This window comes from Myotis daubentonii, chromosome 1, assembly GCF_963259705.1.
Source record: "Myotis daubentonii chromosome 1, mMyoDau2.1, whole genome shotgun sequence".
NCBI classification, from domain to species: domain Eukaryota; kingdom Metazoa; phylum Chordata; class Mammalia; order Chiroptera; family Vespertilionidae; genus Myotis; species Myotis daubentonii.
Window position 1 is genome coordinate 30,367,932 of NC_081840.1, and position 24,991 is coordinate 30,392,922.

Below are 24,991 nucleotides of genomic sequence, written 5' to 3' on the forward strand. Positions count from 1 at the left end.
CAAAAAATTTCTATATGTGACATGGCACCAGAGTTAAGTTAGGGTTTTTCAAAATGCTGACACACCAAGCTCAAAAGGTTCGCCATCACTGGCCTAAAATATGCAGCAATTTTTGCTAGTGTGATATTAATTAGGCAGAATACAGTTTGGAAGGTTTTATAAAAATGTTATAACTGAGCAAAAAAACTCAACCCACTGGCTTTTAAAAAAACCTGAATTCTTTAGTCATACTTGACTCTCATTTCAATGACACGGTCATTTGGTAAGGGGACAGCTTTCAATGTCGTCTCCGAGGCCACATCTTCCACCTCCGCGAGCCAGACAGAAAGAGGGTCTGAGTGAAACCACGAGGATCCCAAAGGCTCTCATTGTCACACAAGGGTCTCCAAAACCATGGGTTCTAATTCCTTCAGAGACCAGGATGCTTTGTTAGATAAAAGATAGGAAAAATGCTTTCCAACTGAACATGAAAACTTGGTGCCAACACAGAAACAGAAAGGCAAACAAACTGTGCAACCCCGGGGAAACAGCCGAGCGTGACCGCGCACCCCCTCGGCTTTCCGTACCTTAATCCGCTCTTTCTCTTTCTGCAGGTCCTCGTGAGGTTCTGGGAGAGGATCTTTACTTTGCGCCTTTAAAACGTGCAGCCTGCTTTTCAGCTCCTTGATTTTCTTTTCACACTGGTCCCAGGTCTATTTGAAAACAGCATTGAGATTGGTAAGTACTCTGCTCCTTGAGAGTAAATGACAGAAGCAGAACAGCTCAGGTAATCCACGGAAGTGCGCTGCCTAAGGTGTTTTGTAGGTCACACAGAAACCCCGTTCCTTCCTTGAACAGACCGTGGTCTAATAGAGCCGAAGGAACACCACTCTGGTTCAACACCTTCTTGCAGCTTCATGTGTGGCTCATTTCAACCATTGGGTTGGTTGGTTTTTGCTTCAAAATACAGCTGACCCTTGAATGACTCGGGGGGGGGGGGGGGGATGGTTAGGGGATCCCACCTAGAGGAATTGAAAATCCCCGTGTGACTTAAGTTGACACTTGGTATCCACAGATTCCCAACTGAAGATGGAAAATAGTTTCCAATCCGCAGTTGGCTGAATCCACAGATGCAAAACCCAAGGACTCTGAGGCCTTTACATTTATTCAAAAAAAGGAGTGGACCGGCGCAGTGCAAACCTGTGTTGTCAGCCATATTTCTTCCTCCCTCCCCATGACCCTGGTCTATGTGATATTATTTCTATTTTGATACTGGAACAGTTCACATTTAAAAGGCTGCTATAAGGACCCATCTTTAGCATTTACAGACTCAGGCGTGCGCTGCCATGGCGTCGTAAAACCGAAAGCGCTCGACCACTTTTCTTGTCTTCTTTCCTAACGTCACTCCTCTGCGCTCTCTCTTCCCTTTCTAGTGGTTTGGGTTGGGCGGCCCTTACAGCCAACCTTTACTCGCTCTCCATCTCTCACCTGTGCGCTGACAGCCACCTCCTGCTTAAAGCACTTCACCGTTTCTAAAGCATTTTCAACTTCACTGTCTTAGTGTCATTGTAATAACCATAGGAGACAGCACAAGTATTAGTATTATCACATTTAAAATGTGAAAACTGCCCTACCCAGTCTGGCTCAGTGGATAGAGCTTTGGCCTGAGGACTGAAGGGTCCCAGGTTTGACTCTGGTCAAGGGCATGTACTAGGTTGCAGGCTTGATCCCCGACCCTGGTAGGGGCATGTACAGGAGGCAACCAATTGATGTGTCTCTCTCACATCAATGTTTCTCTCTCTCTGTCTCTTCCCCTCCCTCCACTCTTTCTAAAAATCAATGGAAAAATATCCTCAGATGAGGATTACCCGGAAAAGGTAAATAATAAAATGTGAAAAATGAGGCTCAGAGAAAACTGACTGGCCAAGGAGATGAAGGTAGAGGCAGCTTAGTCGAGAGGTGCCCTAAGGCTGCAGTGCCCCCCACGCCCAGTGCCATTCTTTCGCACCATCTCTATTTCCTTTAGCCTTACATTACTGAGCAACTAGTTGCCTGCATTTTCAAGTTCAGGGTGCTTACAATTGGTTCATTAGGGTAAGTTTCTACTGCTGAGGTGACTAACAGCAGACAAACATAAACTCAAACACTATTTTAATCCTCAGTACAACTGCTATCTAAACATACTTGGGTTGGCCCCATTCTATGGTGACAACTCATGTAAGGGGAGGCCACTGGTCCAGCAACATCAAGTCCCTGGAACACAACCAAGAAAGCAAAGCGAGAAACAAAACTCTTCTCCCCCACCAACCTGGTAACTGCAATTACCACCATGCTTCACAAACATGACCGGAGCTCAACCAGTGTTTCTAGTTCATGAATTTTGCAGTCCGTATACCGAAGAAGATTCAGGCACTTTGTTCACAGGAGAGATGCTCAGGCCCTAACTCGGGACCTATTTATTCTTCATTCAGAAAACCACCTCTGATAAGCTTGGTTATCTGGTTTTCTCACACACACACACTCACACACACACACACACACACACAAAAAATAGTGCAGCGGTTCTCAACCTGTGGGTCGCGACCCCTTTGCGGTCAAATGACCCTTTCACAGGGGTCGCCTAAGACCATCCTGCATATCAGATATTTACATTACGATTCATAACAGTAGCAACATTACAGTTATGAAGTAGCAACGAAAATAATTTTATGGTTGGGTCACAACATGAGGAACTGTATTTAAAGGGCCAGAAGGTTGAGAACCACTGCAATAGTGTAAAGAGGAGAGTGGGCTTATCAGGAGTAAGTATGCTCAGAGAAACAAAAAGTAAAAAATGGATAGCTTCATATTCTATGTAGCGATCGCTTCTCGGCCTTTTGGCTAAGATCAAGTGTAGTATATTCTATGTAGCGAGAGGAAAACCATAAAAGCCACACTAGACCTCAAAGAGCACAGTAGTGTAGGGCCTAGGTTCAAAGCAGCTCAGAGTCCTTGAGAAAAACTTGGTATTTTAGCATAACAAAATGACTTTCCTAATACTGACCAAGGAACCTTTCAGTTCTTAAAGATATGATCATAAATTATCTGTGAAATTCATTTATATAAAAAATGCATTTCTGATGATAACAGAAAGATGAAGTATCACTGTGTTTATTTTCATATACTATCGCCAAGGGCAGACCAAGTGTGGAGCATTCATTTCATATATGGAACTTCCACGGAATATTAATAAGTTCTCTGTTTTGCCTTGGCTGGGTTGCACAGTTGGTTTGAGTGTCATCCCGTTCACCAAAAGGCTGTGGGTTTGATTCCTGGGCAGGGCATATACCCAGGTTGTGTGTATGGGAGGCAACTGATTGATGTTTCTCTCTCACATGGATGTTTCTTTCTCTCTCTTCGGCTCTAAAATTAATAAACATATCTTTGGGTGAGGATTAAAAAAAGTTCTCTGTTTCATAAAAGTAAATATAAAATAGAACCTCAAGTATTTACATATTTAATACTGAGGTGTTTTTTTGTGTGTGTTTTTAAAAATATATTTCATTGATTTTTTACAGAGAGGAAGGGAGAGAGATAGAGAGTTAGAAACATTGATGAGAGAGAAACATCGATCAGCTGCCTCCTGCACATCTCCCACTGGGGATGTGCCCGCAACCCAGGCACATGCCCTTGACCGGAATCGAACCTGGGACCCTTCAGTCCGCAGGCCGACGCTCTATCCACTGAGCCAAACCGGTCTCGGCAATACTGAGTTTTTAAAATGCTCTTATTATTCTTCTACATTCAGTAACTGGCAAGATTCATGGAATAGTAGGACCTTTGGAAAACTCACAATATCATCCCATAAGCATTCCCATTGTCACACAGCAAACAAACATTCTATGTGCTGCATTTGAGTGTCATGAGTGGGAAAGTAAGTGGCGAGTTTACCTCTACGATGCTCTGGAAGTGTTTAATCATCTCTCCTACTTGGGTCTTTGTGTCCTTCCAGTTGTCCTGAAGCTGACTGATTCTCTTGTTAACAGACTCTTTACTTTCCGGGTTAGTTGTGCTCAGCAACTTTTCCCCAGCTTCCAAGGTTAGTTCATAGGTGGTTTGCCATCTCTCAAAATGAATTTCTTTATTCTAAAAAAAGGAAGAAAGTGACTTGCCTAAGCCATCTCAAACCTAGCTGATCAAAAGACCTGCTCCTCCTCCAGTCTTCCCTGACTTGGTCAACAGCCCACTATTCACCACGATGCTCACAGCAGGAACCCAGAGTCATCTTGATTTAGATTTTTATTTACGTGCCACATCCGAACCATTAGTAAGTCTTGTAAATGCTACCCACAAACATACCCTTTTTTATCTTCACTGTGATCACTCTTGTCTTATCCATCCTAACAACTCGCCGAGGCTACTGACATAGCCTAACTGGATCTGGCAGAATATTTTTCACAAAAAGGGCCACAGCAATAGTTCTGGCCCCATGTGCTCTTCCGGAACCTGTCACTGGCCAGCCAGTGGCGGTGCCTGTCCCCTTCTCTTGACCCCGTGTGGGCACGTGTGATGGCTAAAGACGACAGTGGATGTGACACATGTGACTTCCAAGGTGAGGTCTAAAAGGCACAGAGCTTCTCCCTGGATCTCTCTTTCTTGGGACATGGCCTTTGCAGCCACGAGCTGCCATGTAGGAAGTCTGGCTACCAGAGTTTCCATGTGGAGTGACCACAGGGAATGATGCCGTGGAGCCCAGCGGTTCCAGTTCCTAGCTGTCTGAGTCTTTCCAGCATAAGTTCCAGACACGAGAGTGAGCAGGCTGCCAGATGAGTCCAGCCCGAGCCATCACCTGACCGAAACTGCCTGAGACCCCACACAGGAACGGCCTTGCTGAGCCCTGCCAGCCCCTGGAACTGTGGGAGGTAAGCATCAATGATGGTTGCTATGCAGCAAGAGATGGGAAATATACCGGGTTCCTGCTTCTCCTTTGGCTGCTCCACCATCCATCCTCCTCAGAGCAGCCACAGGATCTTTAAAAGATACAAAGAGAATCATGCTGCCCCCTCTTCCAACTGAAACTCCTCAGCGGTCTCCTCTTACACCGTGACTGTGATCCAGCTATCATGCCTTGCCTGTAAGACATTCCTCCCTGCCTGCATCTCAAATTCATTTTCTGCCATCGCGGCCCCACTGGCTGGGCTCCTGTCATACCAGCCTTCTTTCTGTTCCTCTGCATCGATAAGCTTGTTCCCAGCGTGGGGAATTGGGACAGCCATTCCGTCTGTCTGAAAGGCTCCTTCCCCAGACTTTGCCTGGCTGGCTCCTTCTCATCACTCAGGCTCCAAAGATGTCACATTCCCAGAGATCGCCCATTCTAAAGGAGCCACCCAGCCCCTCCATTAGCTGCAGTTTAATGAAGTATACATGCCTTATTGCAATCAGGTATTTTCTTATTTATTAACTAGAAGCCCGTTGCACAAAGATTTGCGCAATAGGCCTTCCTTCTCCTGGCTGCTGGCACCAGTTTTCCTCCGGCACCCGGGACCCAGGCCTTTGGTCTGGCCGCAGGCTTGGCTTCTCCGCTGTGGCCACAGTGGAGAAGCCAAGCCTCTTCAGTCTTCAGTCCTCACTCCGTGCCTGCGTATGCAAATTAACTGCCATCTTTGTTGGGTTAATTTGCATAGTTGCTCTGATTGGCTGGTGGGCGTAGTGGAGTGACACCAATTTGCATGTTTCTCTTTTATTAGTGTAGATTTGTCTGATTGCCCCCCATGAGCGTGGGAGTCCTCTCTTCATGCCCACCATACTTCAGCACTTGGAACAGTGACTGGCACAGAGCATGTGCTCAATAGCTGACGACTGGGAAGTGAACAGGGAAGTGCAGGGTTTCAGGAGGCAGGTGTTTCATTTTGCTGCATCCCTAGAGAGTGGTTCTCTAGCTCAGTGGAACATGCCTGAGAACGGCCAACGAATGACTCTAGCCCTCTGCTCGTCAAGCACCTTTCTGATTGAAAACTTTGTTGCCTAAACGGATTAGCCCTTCACAAGTAAGCAGGAGTCCCACTGTAAACTACCACACCGGTGGCCAGGTTATATCTTAACTTAGTACCTTAAAGGCTTGGGTGAGGTGAGTCTGTCACCCGAACTTCTCCCACTGGACCTACGCACCTCCACTCCTTCCCTCCGCCCACAGCCCAGGAGAGCCTCACTACTTCTGTGTGGATGGAGGAGATTGGGTTTCTGACCCTGCACGGCTAGGGATCCTAGCCCTCTGGCCTCCCCTTGCAGAGAGCACGCCTGCACCATGACATCTTCGAAAACCTAAAACCTGGAGGGATGTATGTCTTCCACAGAATGACCCCCCGTGGTTCCCACACTGCAGCTGCCCGGAGTACCTTCAGCTCATGGATCAGACGTCTGGTTTGGAAGAGACTGTGGCAGTCCTGGCTCCTGACCGCAGACAGCAGTTGGCTGGTGGCGGCGAGGAAGCGGAGCAAGTCCCCCTCCGGGGTGGAGAAACACCGCCACTGCCTCACCAGCGCAGCGACCGCTCGCTTCCTCTGCCGCACGCTCTGCGCGGCGCTCTGCCACCGGGCCTTCAGCTGCGTGAACTTCGAAACAAATGCCGGCCTTGGGAAAACAGAGGGTTAGGGAATCCAGACATGAACAGGGAGAAAAATAACTATCACAGCATCATAGAAACTCAGATTTGCTATTGATATGTGCAATTTACACAAATAACAAACTTCTTAAGAACTTAGCGCCACTCCACTCAAATACGATGGGGAACTTGGAGCAGGGCAGCATGTGGTTGTCAAAGATTTTTAGCGAAAGGTATTTGCATAGGACCTGGGTATTTTACACACAAGACAACCATTTCTTAAATGGGAGCTGTTTTAACAGCCAGTATGCCAAATGCTGCACGGAAAGCTACACACTGGATCGGAGGGACAGAGATGAGCAGCTGGGTATCTGGTAATGTTATCTATTATTGAGGGTTTTACTTCATGTAATTTCAGCAATGAAAAACATGCTTCCTGCAGCTACTCAATCAGTTCCTTTCCAGATAAGTGACACCTTTCACATGAAAAACAAGGCCTTTCAATTGTTATGCGGGAAGTCATGCTTTGCTGTACTGATCAAACCAAAACCAGCTGATGATCCTGGAACTGGCTTCATTACTTCTGAGCTGGGAAGAAATGGGCTTTAATTTCTTAGTTATGCTGAAAGATGCAGAGGTATATGGTGGTGATGGGGTGGGAAAACCATCTCTACCAGGACACTGGAGAAGTATTCAACAGGCCAGGGCACCTCTGGGCTGTCTGCCATGGGTACCTGTTGTGTGGCAGGTTCAGCTATCGTCACCAGGATGGCCTAAGGGGCTCTGCTCAGCCTGAGTGGCTCTACCCAGTGGCCCCAATCCCATGGACACAGCACAGGGAGAAATCCGTCTTTCACAGCTGTGACAAAGCTACTTGCTAGGAACATTCAGAATTATTCTTTAAATAGCAAAACATCATGAGGCTGAAGGTAGAGAGGAAAACATTCTACAGAGAATCCTTTGAAGTAAAAAATCAGTAAACTGTACTTGACGAGTGGGTCTGTTCTGCTAACACCACTTGCCTACCATAGGGGAGAGTGCGGTTTTTATGGCCCCAGCAAGACCCTATCCTAACATTGTCCCAAGACTGCCCCGTGGTGGTCCATCAACTGACATGCCCACAGGAAACGGATGGGATCAAGATTCACATAGTGGAAGGCCTGCTCTGACTGCATTTCTTCTCTCTCTCTCTCTCTCTCTCTCTCTCTCTCTCTCTCTCTCTCTCTCTCTCACACACACACACACACACACACACACACACACACATACACCAGACAGCTTACCTCTTCTCTATTTCTGTTGTGTCCAAGAGTTGTAAGGACTGGGTGACATAGTAATCAGCAATTGTCTGGTTTATAGAAACTTCAGCTTCCAACATCTGTATGTGAATTAAAATATTAAATATCAGCCTGTAGAATTCATTTTATGAACCTGGACCTTATATTTCCTATTAAAATCTAAGCTCACGGAGGACACCTGAGGTGATCAGTTTTCAAGTTATTTGAGTCTAACTGCAAAAAATGCTCAACCACCACATCAACAGCACCTACAAATGTAATCTTAGAAGGAAAAGATCCAACAGTAACTGCGATTAATGCCTGTTTATTGGGCAGACTACTGTTTTCTAGACACTATGTAAAACAGGCATTACCTTAATTATTCCTCAAACTTTGGACTTAAGTACTATTATAATGTCCATCTGAAGAGGAGGAAGCTAAGGTATGAAGTTCAGTAATTTATTCAAGGTCACTCAGCTTTTTGGCTGGGAGGATTTCATTTTCATTGGATGACAACGTGACAATGCAGCCAAATCGGTTATGTTAGAAAGCTGCGGTGAACTAATCGTGCCCACTTTGAAGGGCAGGATCGACCTATAACCAGCAAGAATATTTCCAAACAAACATCAGCACAAGTGTGGGACAGCTCCCCTGTGAAACTATTAATGAGGCAATTATAATTATACCAAGTTCTTCCCTATTTTAGAGAATTGCTCGGTGAGAATGCAAAGATGAGCTGAGGTACTTCAACATGCTCTTGGTAAAGTGGTATGTCTGCATTCTGTGGAAGCAAAGTGGTGCTAGAAGATTGCACTTACTGCAGAAAACCTAGGAGTTCTGTCATTAATAAAATAGAGCAATAAAACAAAATGTTGAAAGTTGTGAAACGTGTTAAGAATTTTGCACGTGATCAACTGACAACAGGATTAGACATACACTGACAAGTACTCCGTATTTTATCTAAATCCATCGTTCCCTGCCCTAGCCGGTTTGGCTCAGTGGATAGAGCACTGGCCCACACACTGAAGGGTCCTGGTTCGATTCCGGTCAAGGACATATACTTGGTTGCAGGCTTGATCTGTGTGTGTGGGAGGCAACCAATCTCTCTCACTTCAATGTTTCTTTCTCTCTGTTTCTCCCCCTCCCTTCTGCTCGCTCTAAAACATTTAATGGAAAAATATCCTCGGGTGAGGATGAACAAAAATAAATAAATCCATCTTTCCCTGCCCCTGCCCCAGGGTGAGGGGCACAGGTTACCTCATATGCCTTCTGCTGCTCCAGGAGAGCTGGAAGGCTGTCGGCGATGCTCGTCTTGAGCGTCTCTTCTATCTTCTCCAAAAGGCGGACCCACTTTTCACAGCAGTAAAGAAACTGTTCATGTAATCTGATTCCCTGAAGCTCACTAAAGAGGTTTAAAAACAAATAAAACAGAGCCATACAACGTTGACATTGCTGAGCTCAAGCTGTTCATTTTACCAGAACTGAAAGGGAGCAGGGGCGATGGGCTGTTCTGACCTGCAGCGCTCCAGCGCCGTCGCCGTGGCGCGAATCCACTGCCGGTTCATGTCTTTCAGTGTCTTTACAGCCACGTCGCTGAGTGGGAGCCCGAGGCTCACTTCATTCAGCTGCTCGGCCTCAGGCGAGTGGGCTGCCAGTGCGAGCACAGGATTCTATTAAAAAAGGAAACCAATTCCAGATGTGAGGGTAACGACGAGATTCCACCTGCTGGAAAGGTGGCAGAGATGCCGCGGACCATCCTCATCTGAAAGGGGAGGGGACACTGGGGCCTCCGTGTGCAAGCAAATGCCTTGCCCACCGTCAAATCGCTAGTTGGTGTTAGAACCCAGGTCTCTCAATCCTGCGGCTTTTCTAGAACAACAAGCTGCACATACGGCCAGAACCTAGACAGCCCAGGAACTAGACAGTGGTCTCAGATTTTGTTTCTGAGGAAGGTGAAAATAAGCTTTTTCACTTTTTATTTTTAAAAGGACCTATTCTGGACCTTCAAATCCCATTTGGTCTGCCAACAACTTGACCTTGAAGAGGTCATGAAGTTTACCCACAAGTTGAATGAAAACGCAATCCTTAAAATACTAGTAAAACATGGTACCTAAACATCTGCATTTTGGTAGAATGTGAAATGACAGACGAATTCGAACTCATCAAAATTTTATTTTTAAAATGATATCCCAGGGACAGCCTCTAGGTCGAAAAATGTAAAACAAACATCCGTTACAATACCCACACTGTCACTACGGAACTCTGCTCTTTTAGTCCAGGTCAGCCAACTCCTTCTGTGAACAGCTAGATCATAAACATTTTAGTCTTTTATGGGTCACAGTCACCTCTGCCCCGTAGCATGAAAACTCCAACGAACAACTCGTACATGGAAGGGAATGAGCGTGTGCCCTGGGCTCCTGACTCCTGATCCAGGTTGTGTGGATTGGTACTTAGGAGTATGCAGGAGCCAGTATTCTTTAAATCTCCCATTCACTTATGTTAACTAAGCTAATAAATGAAAAAATATATACAATTAATTTTATAGGGTATTTTACTTTCGATCTTCAACCAACCAGAAAAATTTAATCACCATAGCGAATTCCTAGATTACTCTAGTTAACTAAAGCTAATTAGTAAAGACATCAAAAGTTAAAAATCTACTAAAATTACTGTGGCATATTACTAAAATAGATCCCTATGTTGTCATACTTTCCTAGAAGTTAGGGAAAATAGGACAACAATGAATGACATGTAGATTGCCGTGCGTAAGAGTTATGATAGAAACAGATTTTGTAGTGTGACCGTAATTAGCTTATGTTTTATCCTATGCTGAGTCTAAGCACTTAGAAATGATAAATATTGGCAATACCAGGAATGAGTCGGGATTTCCTTCTTTTTCCTGTTGGTAGAGTTTATCCAAATTCTCTTCTTCATGTGTAATATGGCCTTTCAAAGATTCCAACCGGTCCCCAAAATCCTTAAACTGTGAGAGAACAAACTAGGGCAAGAGAAGTTTTCATTAGAGACAATTGCATATCGAACAGAATTAAGCACAGTCTTGGGAGCTGATGGAAGTCCAAACTGTTTTCACATCGCCCCCCCGCCACCCCCCCTCGCCCGCACCTGCAGCGCCTTGCTGTCTTGAATATTCAGAGGACTCCTGATTTCCCCTCTGTGTCTTTGGCAAAGCATTGAGCCTCCAGGGATGGATGGCTCACCTGCTTGAGGGACTATGCAGAGGAAGGTCAGTATGTACTCTGCTCCCTCAGTCCTGCTAGTTAAATATTTTTTCCCCTGCTGCTATTGAGATGTGACACTGGAGTTCCATGGCCTTCTGTGCAGCTCTTTGACAGTGTATGCACAAAAAATTCTTCAAAAAATGAATGCCGCCCTAGCCAGTTTGGGTCAATGGATAGAGCGTTGGCCTGCAGACAGCAGGGTCCCGGGTTTGCTTCTGGTCAAAGGCACATACCTTGGTTGCAAGCATGCACAAAAAATTCTTCAAAAAGTGAATGCAGCTCTAGCCAGTTTGGCTCAGTGGATAGAGCGTTGGCCTGCAGACCGCAGGGTCCCGGGTTTGATTCTGGTTAAGGGCACATACCTTGGTTGCAGGCTCCTCCCCAGCCCAGGCCCTGGTGCAGGAGGCAACCAATCGATGTGTTTCTCTCACATGGATATTTATCTCTGTCTTTCCCCCTCTCTCTACTCTCTCTAAAAAATCAATGGGAAAATATTCCTGGGTGAGGATTGAAAAAAAAAAAGTGAATGCAGTATCCAACAAATGGCCTATGGCTCAATTACCCCACTTGGAGATCCAAATAACTGTTGAGATCTGAACAGTGTATGAAATATATGACTTCTTAAACTAACACATTCAACAAAGAAGAAATGGGTGCTTAAGACCTGCCCATTGCCCATGCCATGGAAAAATCACCTACTTAAAGAATCATGTCAAATGGCAGATACTTTCAGGGCAGCTTTACTCTGTAGTTGCCCTAACGGGCCCACAAAACACGAATTGCCCTCACGAGCAAGGATTACTATCACTTCATAGGACGTAAGGAATTAAGGGCGATGGGCCAATGTCCACGACTATAACTTGAATGAAAAAAGAAGATGAACCTCAAATTCATTTGCTTTCACAAGCAGCATCTTTTCCAAGTAGCAAGCCCTCTGGAGGGCGTGCCGCTGACCAGAGAGGAGCACGTGGGTGTCCGACTCCGCGGGTTGTGGGAGGCGATCCAGGCGAGTGGAGTTTTGGACAAAGGCTTCTTTTGTCTTCTGCACATCACACTGCAGTTCCTAGAGAAGAAAAGGTGATCCCCAAACATCTCCTCCTCCTTTCACCGCAGGAATCCCCCCCACTCCCCCTACCTCCACATCTGGGAGACTTCCTGCCCTGAAACTGTCAGCATGGCTTTTTATTGTTTATCTTAAAGAGCTGAAAAAGCGAGGCTTTGTTTACCTGATGCACATCACTGGTGCTGCTCTGAAATCTGCCGGTTCGGGGAGAAAACTGACCACTGACCAATAGGGTTTGGGCTTCTAGTTTTTAGAAACGGGAGACCACCTGGGTGAGTCCTGTGTGCTATGCCTTTAATCGTCGAACATTTTAGGAATCTGCCTTAATGGCATTTTAAGGATCAATGCAATCCTGTCCTTTGAGGCTTTGTGACATAAGTGGATTTACTTGCAGAGACTGTAGAATCTCACTAACCAGGCTGATTTAAGGCTCCTCTGGAAATACTGTGTGTGTGGGTGTGTTTTTTGGTTTTCTTTCTTAAAGAACAGGCCAGGTAGAAGCTGATCAGAAATACAGACCACATCTGTTGGATTCCTGTCATTCATTAAATTGGTTAATACTTTTTGATTTGTCCTATAGTATCAGAAGATACAGAAGGCAGCTGGTCACCCAGTTTACAACTTGAAAGTAGTCACTTTCTGGGCCTTCATCAACATAACAGGATAAAACCACAGAGGGAAATATACAGCTCTTAAACATAGTCTACCTGCCACTTATAACTACAGAAAAGCCCTATCAACATGGAGGCGAGTCCGTAATTATCTTTTTTCCATGATTATTTCTAAAGCAAGAGATTCCACATCTATTATTCTTAGATTACCATATTCAGTTGAGATACTTTTGCTTTGAGACTTTGCATGAGGCGTTGGCTTTAGAGATTTACCTGCTGGAGTGACAGGGAAGACTTGGAACGGGGTGGTGACAGGTGCCCCCAACCCAGCTCCTTGCTGCCTGCTGCCCAGACCTGGCCTCTGAGCCTCCACCTGGCCCCCCGAGCCCCCCACATCCCAGTCTCACCCGTGTCCAACACAGCCTGCGCATGCACTCCTCTGTCCTCGCGCTCGGTCCAGTCCCTGGGTCTTACCCCTTGGCTTCCCCAATGGGCTTGGCACCCACCTTTATGTCCTGCAGGGCCGGGGTCAGGATCTCTGCCAGGTTGTTTCCAGACATGTTGATGTTTGCAAGCTGGTGGTACTGTGCTTCCTGCTGGTCCAGCCTCGTTACAGCCTCAGTGTGAGCACTGGTATAGGCCTCCCAGATCTGCAGCAGAGCTTGGGCCGTCTGCAACTGCTCTGCAATGTCGTGGTTCACCTGGGTCCACCTGTCAGGGCAACATGAACAGGTCCCCGATCCCATCCTTTCCCTTGCAGCAAAAGCTCAATGCACCCTCTCCCGGATTGCTAAGACAACACTGTTAAATGCCTTTTTTATTAATTGCACCATCACTAAACCAGTGGTTCTCAACCTTCTGGCCCTTTAAATACAGTTCCTCATGTTGTGACCCAACCATAAAATTATTTTTGTGGCTACTTCATAACTGTCATGTTGCTACTGTTATGAATCGTAATGTAAATATCTGATATGCAGGATGGTCTTAGGCGACCCCTGTGAAAGGGTCGTTCGACTGCCAAAGGGGTCGAGACCCACAGGTCGAGAACTGCTGAAAACAGAAGTCCGAGCTTGAATATTTACCTGACTTTATAATTCTTAACAAAAATGACAAAATTTGTGATTGGCAAGGACTATCTATTGTAGTATGGGTGTCCCTTAGGCAGACGTGGAGAAAGCACTGACTGTGCGCCTGGTGAAACAGCTCCACACGGGAGGGGCTCCTATTGATAGAGTTGGGTCTTTAAGGAAGCCTGTTGAAACTGTGTTTATGACAAATTTATTCTCCAAGTACAAAAGCCACACACATTCCTAACATAACAGTGGGGGTAAGGGGAACTGCTCTCACTCTATATGCAGACTGTTGTAGCTTACCTTTCTCTCCCATCACTAAAGCAGCTTGAGGCCAGCTTCCATATCGCATTCAATAAAATAAAAGACTTGCAATTAACTAGGGCCACACCTCTTAGGAACTTCCTATCACACAGGCTTCATCAAGAATGAAGGTATTTCCCTGAAGGTATTCTAACATCCCCGTTCTTCCAGGCCTAATGTTCCCTGTGGCAAAGACCTCCCATCTGGCCCGTCTCTTAGTCTGTTTCTGCCCGGGGCATTGGTGTCCCTGAGGATTACACTGGGCATGTATTCTGACCAATAGTAGCCTTCTACTCTGGGGCTGTCATCATGGTATTTCCAAACTGATTACACCAGCCGCTTGAACAGGGCGGGTAAGAGCCTTCACGACATGAAATCGTACATGACTTAGATCCTTCAAACCAGTAGAGGCCAGAAGAGTATGAAACCAGTCATCTCAGATGATTAAGATTAGACTGTCCAATGCCCATGACACTTCACTCAACGCAGGTCATTAAGATAACGGACCTGTTATTCAAATTGTATCTTAACACAGTAAGTACCTGGTGTGAGTATGATGGCGTTTCTCTTCGATTATCTCAGCAACTGAGGGGCAGGAACCTTTGAGTTTTCCAATAACCTCCTGGAGCTTCTGCCAACGCCCTTCACTGCTCTCAGCTTCGTCCTGAAGAGACTGAGAGAACAGAGCAGGGGTGTTAGTTTCCGAATGGCCTGGCCAATTCCAAAGAAGGCAGCAGCTTTTCAACACCTTCTCTGTGTCACAGTAATAGGAACACACACCTTGATAAGATTGGGACAAATTATTAAGACTGTGAGTAAGAAAACAACTGAGAAAGTATTATTTTATTCGAGACAAAAACTCTTAAAGCAGTGATGGCAAACCTATGACACGTGTGTCAGAGGTGACACGCGAACTCATTTTTTTGGTTGATTTTTCTTTGTTAAATGATATTTAAATATATAAAATAAATATCAAAAATATAAGTCTTTGTTTTACTATGGTTGTAAATATCAAAAAATTTCTATATGTGACACGGCACCAGAGTTAAGTTAGGGTTTTTCAAAATGCTGACACGCCGAGCTCAAAAGGTTCGCCATCACTGTCTTAAAGTGTACTTAAAAAAGAAACCCACCCAAACCCAAAACCTTCATGTTGCAAAATAATATGAACATTAAAAATGAAGAAAAATTCAATGCGAACTTTGACAAAGTTTCACTCCTTTGGCTCACGTGATTCATTCTGGAATTTCAAGTTATACTTCTGGTGCTGGTGTTTAAAATACTATTTTGTGCTTCTCTGTTGAGAGCCCAGATGCAATTGTGTCCATGACTGCGCTTGCTTCCACTGGAGATTACCTGCCACTAAAATGCCGTGCCAAGACTTGGTTAGTTTACCTGAAGGTTCTGCACCTGGCACTTCAGGGCCTCCAATGACAGAACCACAGGCTTGCTGTGCTCCATGCAGTACCCGAATCGAACAGTCATCATGTTCACGTCATCAGAGAGTTTATCGTAGATCTTCCACTCCTGTAGGAGGGGCTGCATGGAGGTCTTGAGCTCACTGACCTATATGAAAAGGAGACGCATATTTAGCAATGCACTGGGAAGAGGCTCTATCATCATTTTTTTTTTCTTCCTAAGGACTCTATCCATCACTTAGGCATTTCAATCTGAAAGTATTGGAGGAGCTTCGGTGACTAACTGAAGGTGGGGAGGGTAGACCAATGAACAAAAACTATCAGAGGCTACGTTTTACGGTAGAACAGGCGAATGGAAAAGAGCCCTGAGACCAGAAGGATCAGCATGGAGCGCGTTCAGCTGAGGGAGGGGCAGCCCCGGGACAGAACACGGGGAGGAATCAGAATCTGTGAGTGTACCGGCTTCCACATAAAAAGTTGGCGTAATTTCTGGTGCTCTTAAGGGTAACCCCTTAGAATTATAATGATAGCTTCCCAGAGAAGAAATGCCACATGTGGTCTGAGGGTGAGGAGAAGAAAACCACTGAGCAAAATTCATTATACTAAAGCACGAAGTGGAATAGCCAGCAGAACAGCATTCACCGAGTGCTGCAAAGGCATCACTACGAAGGTAGGAAAGAGAGAGTAGGTATCATCGTCCCCGTTTTATAGACTAGAAAACTGAGGCTTAGAGAGGTTAAGTGCCTGCCCTAGGTCACTAGGAAAGATAATGGTGCGGCCAAGATCTTTATTCGGACAGAGAATGCAAAGCTCTTGCTCTTAAACACTAGGCTATGTTGACTCTGGAGAGCTTCTAGAAGGACAATTTAGGTCTTGTCCTTTGTATTATTTAAAAACAATAGCTTTAGCTCTAGCTGGTTTGGCTCAGTGAATAAAAGAGCATCGGCCTGGGGAGTGAAGGGTCCTGGGTTCGATTTTGATCAAGGGCACATGCTTGGGTTGTGGGCTCAATCCCCAGTAGGGGATGTGCAGGAGGCAGCCAATCAATGATTCTCTCTCATCATTGATGTTTCTATCTCTCCCTCTCTCATCTCTAAAATCAATATATTAAAAAACAAAAACATAAGCTTTACTCTGTAATTATTTCTAGAATATTTTCATCATTCCCCCAAAGAAACCCCATACCCATTAGCAGCCACTCCTCATTCTTCCCCCCAAACCTCCTCCAGATACTAATCTACTTTCCATCCCTATAGGTTTGCCTATTCTGGATATTTCACATAATGGACTCATATACCAAGGCCATCAATGTTGTAGCATGTATCAGGACTTCGTTCCTTTTTATGGTTGAATAATATTCCATTGTAGGAACATACCACATCCATTTATCAGTTGATGGACATTTTGGCTATTATGAATCACGCTTTTACGAACATTTGTGTACACATTTCTGATGTGGACATATGTTTTAATTTCTCTTGGGTTAGGTACTCAGAAGTAGAAATGCTGAGTCATATGGTAACTCCATGCTTAACCATTTGAGGAATTGCCAGACTTTTCCGAAGTTGTTGCACAATTTTACATTCGCCTTCAGTGTACTTGCTATCATCCTGCTTTTTGTTAAAGCTATCCTAATAGGTATGAAGTGATATTTCATTATGGTTTTGATTTGAATTTTCTTGATGGTCAGTCATATGGAGCATCTTTTCATGTGCTTATTGGCCATTTGTATATCTTCTTTAGAGAAATGTCTACTTAGACTATTTGCTCATTTTTTTCATTTGGATATTTGTCCTTTCATTATTGAGTTATAATAATTCATTATGTATTCTAGATACAAGTCTTTTGTTAGACATAATTTGCAAATATTTTCTCTCATTTTGTGGTTTGTCCTTTTATATTTTTTTAAAAATATTTTTATTGATTTCAGAGAGGAAGGAAGAGGGGGAGAGAGATAGAAACATCAATGAGAATCATTGATCGGCTGCCTCCTGCACCCCCCACACTGGGGATCGAGCCCGCAACCCCAGCATGTGCCCTAGACCGGAATCGAACCTGGGACCCTTCAGTCTGCAGGCTGACGCTCTATCCACCAAGCCAAACCGGCTAGGGCATGTCCTTTTACATTTTTGATGGTGTCCTTTGAAACATAAGTATTTAATTTTGAAGAAGTCCAACTTATTTGTTTTTTGGTTTTTTTTTTTGGGGGGGGGGGGTATTGTCTGAGCTTTTGATGTCCTATCTAGGAAACCAATGCCTAATCCAAAGTCATGAAGATTCACAGCTATGTTTTCTCTTAAGTTTGTAGATTATCTTTTAGATTTACATTTTTGATCCATTTTGAGTTAATTCTTGTATGTGTTGTGAATGAAGGGATGTAACTTCATTCTCTTGTATGTAGATATCCAGTTGTCTTAGTACAATTTTTTGAAAACACTATATTTTCCCACTAAAATTGTCTTGCATCCTTGTCAAAAATCAATTAACCATAAACACGAGGGTCTATTACTGGACTCTGAATTCTATTCCATTTATCTATATGTCTATCCTTATGCTAGTACTATTTGCAGGCTTTTTACATGCATTATCTAATATTTTTTCCCTCTACATTTTTATTATATTGTAATTTATTGTATTATAATTATCTGCTCAAGTGTTTCCTCCAGTAGCCTGTGAACTCTTTAAGAGTAGAACCCATCTATTTTCTTGTTTATCTCTGTATCCTCGGCAGTGAGACTAGTGCCTCACAAAAGACATGTTTAATAAATGCCTCACACACAAGATATGTACAGCTCAACCCCTATTTTCCTGCTTGGGTTCCGGGGAAGGAATGAAGCTGAGGGTCACCTATGGATTTCATTCACACAGGTTATCCCCATCTCCCTCTGGGACAAGTGGTTAAATTAGACTTTAGTAGGCGATAAATAATCCACTTGGACCATCTGGGAACTATGGACACACCTATAACTGGTTAGTATTCACACTTTCCTTCCTCCATTTGTGGGGGAACGTCAGTCAGGTGGCAAGTCTAGAGGTGCCTGTCCTTTCTCTTTCGGTGCTCTCCTCCGGAAGGGGTAAACGCAGACTCGGACACGCCTTTCGTAAAAGGACTGAATGTCCTCACTCTTCCTCTCTTCTCTCTTTTCCCCACATGGCCTGTTTCTCCCCACCTGTGGCGTTCTCCCTGTGCTGACCAAGCTTCTAGCTTAAGAGAGAATGTTCCAGACAGGCCCGGTCTCTCCGAGCACCTGCCTGCCTGTGGGGGATCTGAGCTGCTGCTTCACAGCTGCTCCTGTTGTCTGGCCAGGACACATTGCCAGATGCTCTGCTTGGTTTGGGGGATGTAGACGTTTTTGTCTGTGAGTACATGAGACAAAACAAAGATAACCAAGTAGACTTCTAGATTTCCCATGATGCTGGGATTGGTGGTTTTGCCTCTAATTATCCAGTGCAAAAAAAGGGGGGGGGGGAGGGAAAGGACTTGAAATGCTTATTTTACTTCATTTCAGTAATTTTCTCAGCAAGTTTTCATCTTTTCGTCTGGAGCAAGTCTCCACAATTAAACAAGAACCAAAAAAAAAGATAAAAGATGAATATGTGAAGAGAAATAGTGACCTTCCAATGCATTCTAGTACCTGGCTGATAACACTGTTCCTTTTTTGAAATAACTCGTCAATTCTGGATGCTGTGTCTTCTAACAGTGGCACTGTCCCACTCTCCGAAATCAGGCAGCTTTGTCTCAGCTCATCCAGTGCTTTGGATTTCATTGCAAGTTGATTTTCTATATCCTACAGGGCAAAAGAAAACCGTTTTCATATGTACAATATCACAAAACAATAAGTCGTAAGAGACAGGAGTTTGTTTCCTCAAGCAAAAATGACCTGAGAGTATATAATTAATTAACACTACACCAAAGACATTCATCATAACACTCCAGTTTTTATAATGAACAATTACAATATAAATTGATACGATTACAGTATGAACTTTTACAATAATTTCAACTATTAGAGGGATCTAGATTTGAGAAGAGTCCAGGCAACAAGTCTTTATCATCGTGGTACATGACAAAGGGGCCAGCAGCCTAGGGCCCACCCATGCCCACCCTGTACTGGCGGTTGGACCAGGCATTTAAGTCATCAAACTCCCAGGTCAGCACTTTCCCATCTGGAAAACAGTGATGATACCCCATGTTGTACAGAGCTTGGAACTCAAGCAAAGCCGGGTGGCCTCTGGGGGTGGGGTAGCACTGAGCTGTGGACTGTAGGCTCCCAGTCAGGAGGTATGTGGGACCTGAGGTGGCTGCCAAAATTCTGAAGTGGAAGTGGCTGGTTAGAAAACAGGGTTTGAAAAGCTCTTATAGTGAGTGGTGTCGCTGCTCACACAGCATGGCCCGCATTGTTCTGTAACCTTCTAAGCAGAGCTGCGGCCAGGCGAGCAGGGCTTTGGTTCTGGGCAGCAGGGGCAGGCGTGGGCAGCCACACGGACAGCTGAGTGTCTTCCAGGAGTGGCACAGCTGGGCAGTGCGTATGGAGGATTAATCTACATCTGGGCGAGGGCACCTCAAAGATTAAGTGACCTGGTCAATGGCAACTAAACAAACACGGGCACGACCTCATCCCAAGTGGGATTTGGACAGCGGTTCCAAGGGACAAGCAGTCCTTTTAGAACACGTTACACAGCAGGTAACAGAGAGTCCTTTCCTCGGAAGAAACAGAATAAAATACTCAAAATCGGTGAAACTTCAGGGTAATTTTGTGAATATTTGATGCATTTTTTAAAGAGACATAACAATTGGAAAACACCACATTCAAAATTCCCTTTGAACATTTTCTCCTTAGGAGTAATAGTCAAACCTCTTAAGAATAACAATAACTGCGCATTGTTATCAACCAAAGAACTTGCATGAATATACATGCATAGCCCATGGATACAGATAATAGTGTGGTGAAGGCCTGGGGAGGGGGTGGGGTGGGCTAGATGGGGTCAATGGGAGGAAAAAAGGGGACATATGTAATACTTTCAACAGGGGACATATGTAATACTTTCAACAATAAAGATTAAAATAAAATTAAGCCCCCCCCCCCAAGAATAACAATAACTATGCAAATATTTGGTTCTCTTTACCATTAAAAAAAACACCACCACACTTGCTGGTTTGGCTCAGTGGACAGAGTGTCAGCCTGCAAACTGAAGGGTCCTGGGTTCGATTTTGTCAAGGGTACGTACCTCAGTTGCAGGCTCAATCTCTGGCCCATCCGGGTCAAGGTGCATATGGGAGGCAACCAATCTCCCTCTCTCTCCCCCTCCCCCTCTCCCTTCCACTCTCTTAAAAAACAAAATCTCAATGAAACATATCCTCAAGTAAGGATTAACAAAACAAAACTTTCTTTTCCTTCCTCTCTCTCTCAAAAAAAATTTCAATAAAAAAATATATATAAAAAAACACACCACACCCTGGAAAATTATCTCTTTGATGTAAAAAAGTAACACATGGGGTTGGAGGGGAGTCCCGAGAAACGACCATGGCTGGTCCTACTTGTGGACTAAAGACCCTGCCCGTGCCGACAGGTGCCGTGCGGCACTCACCTGACAATCCAGGAGTGTCTTCTGTACCGAGACCACACTTTCTGGTTTCTGCAAAGTTTTCAGTCGCTCCTCTTGAACCTCCATCCAGTTGTTCAAAATCTGTATTTTGTTTTCATTCTCACTAATACTTTCCAAAAGCTGTTCTAAATGTTGTATCTATAAGTTATGAATGAGACAATTTCTTATTTTAAACCATATGCTCTAAAAAGTAAATGTCATGATATGTTTTAAATAGGATGACATATTTTCTTCTGAGATTTTTAGTAAGTATAAGGTTTTCCAATAACTTTTGTAATAAAAATTCATAAATCAGGAAATAGAATTAAAATCCCCTTTAAAAAATATTCTAACATTTGAAATGAAACCTAACCTGCTAAGAAAGCTGGCTGTTTTGGAGTTTCATAATATCTGAACAAAATAAAATCTGTTGCTGACACTCAGTATTATATAATATATATTATATACTATATATACACACACAGTATTATATAGTTACATGTGCATACATATATGAAAAGTTTTGTATTTGATTTCCAATATTTCATGGGTACTTGCTTGTCATGACATATGCCTATATTAATTTAAAAGGCTTCCCAATATTTCATTGAATGGACACAATATAATTTGATTAATTTTTCCTCTGTAGTTGGAAAATTAAGGCATTCTACTTTCACCAGTAACAATAATTGTGAATTTAATGCTTTGTGAGCATATCTTTTCCTTTTTGAAGGACTATTTACTTAAGATAAACATGTAAGAGGTGGATTGCTAGGTAAAGCAGTAAGGTAGATGATTATTATGATTCTTGAAACTTTCTGGATGCATTCCAAAAGGGATTTAAGCCATCATCTGAAATGTATGAATGCAATAAAGATAAAAGCCCAAGGCTTATTAAATTTTTCTAACTTAATAAGTGTATGTTATATTAATGTTTATTTTAAATGTCTAACTGAAGTTGTAATTTTCCATATTTATTTGCTAGCTATAGTTTTATCTTTTGTGAATTGTCTGTCCATGTTCTTTGTTCACTCACATACTTGAATTTTAATTTGTATGAATCCATTTGTGTGCATTCCTGTGCAATAAAGAACAGACTGACCCTATCAATTATATACAAAAATTAAATATTTTCCAGGAGTAAGTTCTCTTCATTTTTTCAGAGTCATGGAATAAAAATCTACCAAAAGGTCACATTCATTTTTCTTCCTTTTTACAATCTTTTCCAAACTGAAATACTTTGCCACTTTTGAACAGCTACTTTCACAGAAAATGTCAAAATCTCTGACCAGTTAGTAGCCTCACAGAATACTAGACATTTTCTTAAATAAAAATTTCTCCTCTTCACTTCCCTAACTCAATTTCCTACTAAGAAATCTCAAAAGAAACACAAGAGCTATTTCATACTCTCCTATGGAGAATGCTAAAACACAGGGTTGTTAAGGGTTATCAATGAGATGATGATCAGGCTACACTGTAAATTAACTATATATGAACATCTTTTAAGATTTTTCTGAACGTGGTGTTTTGCAGAGGCCAAATCCCACATCAGACTGTGACACGAGCACACCTTTCTGTTGAGCGTCCCGTGTACCCGCTGCCACTGGCGGTTCATCTCTCCCAGGTGCTCTGCAAATTCCGTTCTCTCGTAGCGCTTACTCTCTACATCACAGGTGCTTAGCTGAAGTAATGACTGGTTAACAAAGTCAACTATCCATTGCTTATAGTCCATTTCCATCCTAAACTCCTAAAACAAAAGGAACAAACAAAATTAAACCACCAAAGCTTGAGAAAGAGTAGGTTAGATGAACTGGAGTTCCCCTCTGCTGGACTCTAGGGGGCGCCAAGCTCTCACCCATCAATCAAGGGGCACCTGTCAGGAGCTATGCTCTACCTTCTCCTACCCCACCAGCGGCCTGCTTTACTTGAGTGGACAGTCTTTTTGGAAAGTCCACATTCCTGGGACAGACTGACTCACCGCTTTCAAGCAGACTGAACTGTCACAGCAGCATCAGGCATGGTGTCTACCTCATCTGAACCAACAGCAGGACCAGGGACTGACAAAGGGTCCCTGTGAGAGGCTACCTGAGAGTTGCCCTGGAATTCAGAGCCAACCTGCAGGCTCATGGGAGCGACAGGATGGGATGTCTAAAGGCAAGACTCCCAGGCCACCCAGGCACTTTAGGAATGTAGGCAGCTTCTCTCTTTCTCTGGGGACAGTCTCAGCCACCCAGTTTACAGCAAGCCTAACCCCAGGTAGGGCCAATCACATTTCTGTCAAGCCTGCAACTTGTTGGGTTTATTCTGGCAAGTTCTAGCACTTCCTTTGGAGACATCCACAGGGGAAAATCAGGTGGTACATGCGGTTACTAAAGATGAGAGAATACACCCACATGGACCCTCTAAAGATTCCACGATCACTGAAGTTACATTTGTGATAGAATCTATACTAATAAAAGGATAATATGCTAATTAGACTGGGAGACCTTCCGGACAAAGGCATGGTGGCGGGGCCAAGGCAGAGGCGGTTAGGGCAATCAGGCCAGCAGGGGGGACAGTTTGGGGTGAGCAGGCCAGCGGGGGCTAGGGGAGGGGTAGGCCAGCAGGCAGAGTGGTTAGGGGCAATCAGGCAGGCAGGCAGGTGAGCGGTTAGGAGCCAGTGGTCCCGGATTGTGAGAGGGATGTCTGCCTGCCAGTTTAGGCACGATTCCTGGGATCGTGCCTAAACCTACAGTCAGACATCCCCCGAGGGGTCCCAGATTGGAGAGGGTGCAGGCTGGGCTGAGGGGCACCCCCCCCACCCAATGCATGAATTTCGTGCACAGAGCCACTAGTATAAAAAGAAAATGCTTGCTAACATCCTGCTTTGTGATTAAGCCACTTCCACCTGTGAGGTCTTTGAAAGCAATGACCAAGGCCGCCATCCCTGTGCTTCTAGGGGCGAACACAATGCCTGGCACACAATAAATGTGTGGCTTGTTCAATATGACTTAAAGCTACTTGAAATCAAGTATCACGGAGAAAGCCATGTTCACGCCTATTTGTAGGATACCAACTTTTCCTTATGTTGATTTTCCTATATCAACTTATTCTCTTATTCAAAGAACATTTACTCAAAACCAACCGGCTGCCAGGTACGGGGCTAGGTGTGCTATTTCAGGGAGCTGAAGGACAGCCTCTGCTCTCAAAACGCTAAGTCAAGGTGGGGAGACAGGCAACCAAGCACATAATTCTAATACTATGTAGTAGGAACTATTGATGGCGCCATAGAGACAGCTAATCCTTGAAAGTAAACTAATCCGGCCGGGAGAGTCAGGGGTAGATTTCCAAATGAGAAGATACTTGAGCTGCCCCTTGCAGGATGACCGGGAGGGTTTCTCCAGGTAAATGCGGGCACTGGGATTCCTGGTGCAAAGTCCAAAAGCATGAGGAGAGAGAGCACCAGAGCAGTCGAGGGAGCACAAATCATTGGGTCTAGGCCAGGGGTGGGCAAACTTTTTGACTCGAGGGCCACAATGGGTTCTTAAACTGGACCGGAGGGCCGGAACAAAAGCATGGATGGAGTGTTTGTGTGAACTAATATAAATTCAAAGTAAACATCATTATATAAAAGGGTACGGTCTTTTTTTTTTTTTTTTTTAGTTTTATTCATTTCAAACGGGCCGTAGTTTGCCCACGGCTGGTCTAGGCAGAGTCCAGGGTTTGCGCGCGCGCGCGCGGGGGTGGGGGTGGGGGTGGGGGTGGGATGAAAAGAGGAGGCTGGAGAGGTGCCGAGGGACCAGAATCAGTTAAAAGGTTGGCTACTGTCGCCCTGGCTGCTGGTGGTTCTCAGTGGTTCGAGTGTTAGCGAGCACCAAAGGGTCGT

General features: G+C 44.3%; 1 protein-coding gene across 9 annotated transcripts in view; it reads right to left on the reverse strand.

Annotated features, from left to right (window-relative positions):
- SYNE2 (spectrin repeat containing nuclear envelope protein 2) overlaps window positions 1-24,991 on the reverse strand; it is a 316,273-nt gene that overhangs the window by 46,330 nt on the left and 244,952 nt on the right. For all 9 annotated transcript variants that reach the window (XM_059693959.1, XM_059693921.1, XM_059693929.1 and 6 more), the window contains 14 exons: window positions 22,697-22,873; window positions 21,130-21,285; window positions 19,176-19,328; window positions 15,518-15,688; window positions 14,665-14,795; window positions 13,256-13,460; window positions 11,959-12,138; window positions 10,706-10,834; window positions 9,352-9,506; window positions 9,094-9,238; window positions 7,843-7,937; window positions 6,354-6,588; window positions 3,910-4,104; window positions 567-692 (listed from right to left, as the gene is read on the reverse strand). In XM_059693959.1, coding sequence (XP_059549942.1) covers window positions 567-692; window positions 3,910-4,104; window positions 6,354-6,588; window positions 7,843-7,937; window positions 9,094-9,238; window positions 9,352-9,506; window positions 10,706-10,834; window positions 11,959-12,138; window positions 13,256-13,460; window positions 14,665-14,795; window positions 15,518-15,688; window positions 19,176-19,328; window positions 21,130-21,285; window positions 22,697-22,873 — 2,253 coding nt within the window. The remainder of the gene's footprint in view (window positions 1-566; window positions 693-3,909; window positions 4,105-6,353; window positions 6,589-7,842; window positions 7,938-9,093; window positions 9,239-9,351; window positions 9,507-10,705; window positions 10,835-11,958; window positions 12,139-13,255; window positions 13,461-14,664; window positions 14,796-15,517; window positions 15,689-19,175; window positions 19,329-21,129; window positions 21,286-22,696; window positions 22,874-24,991) is intronic.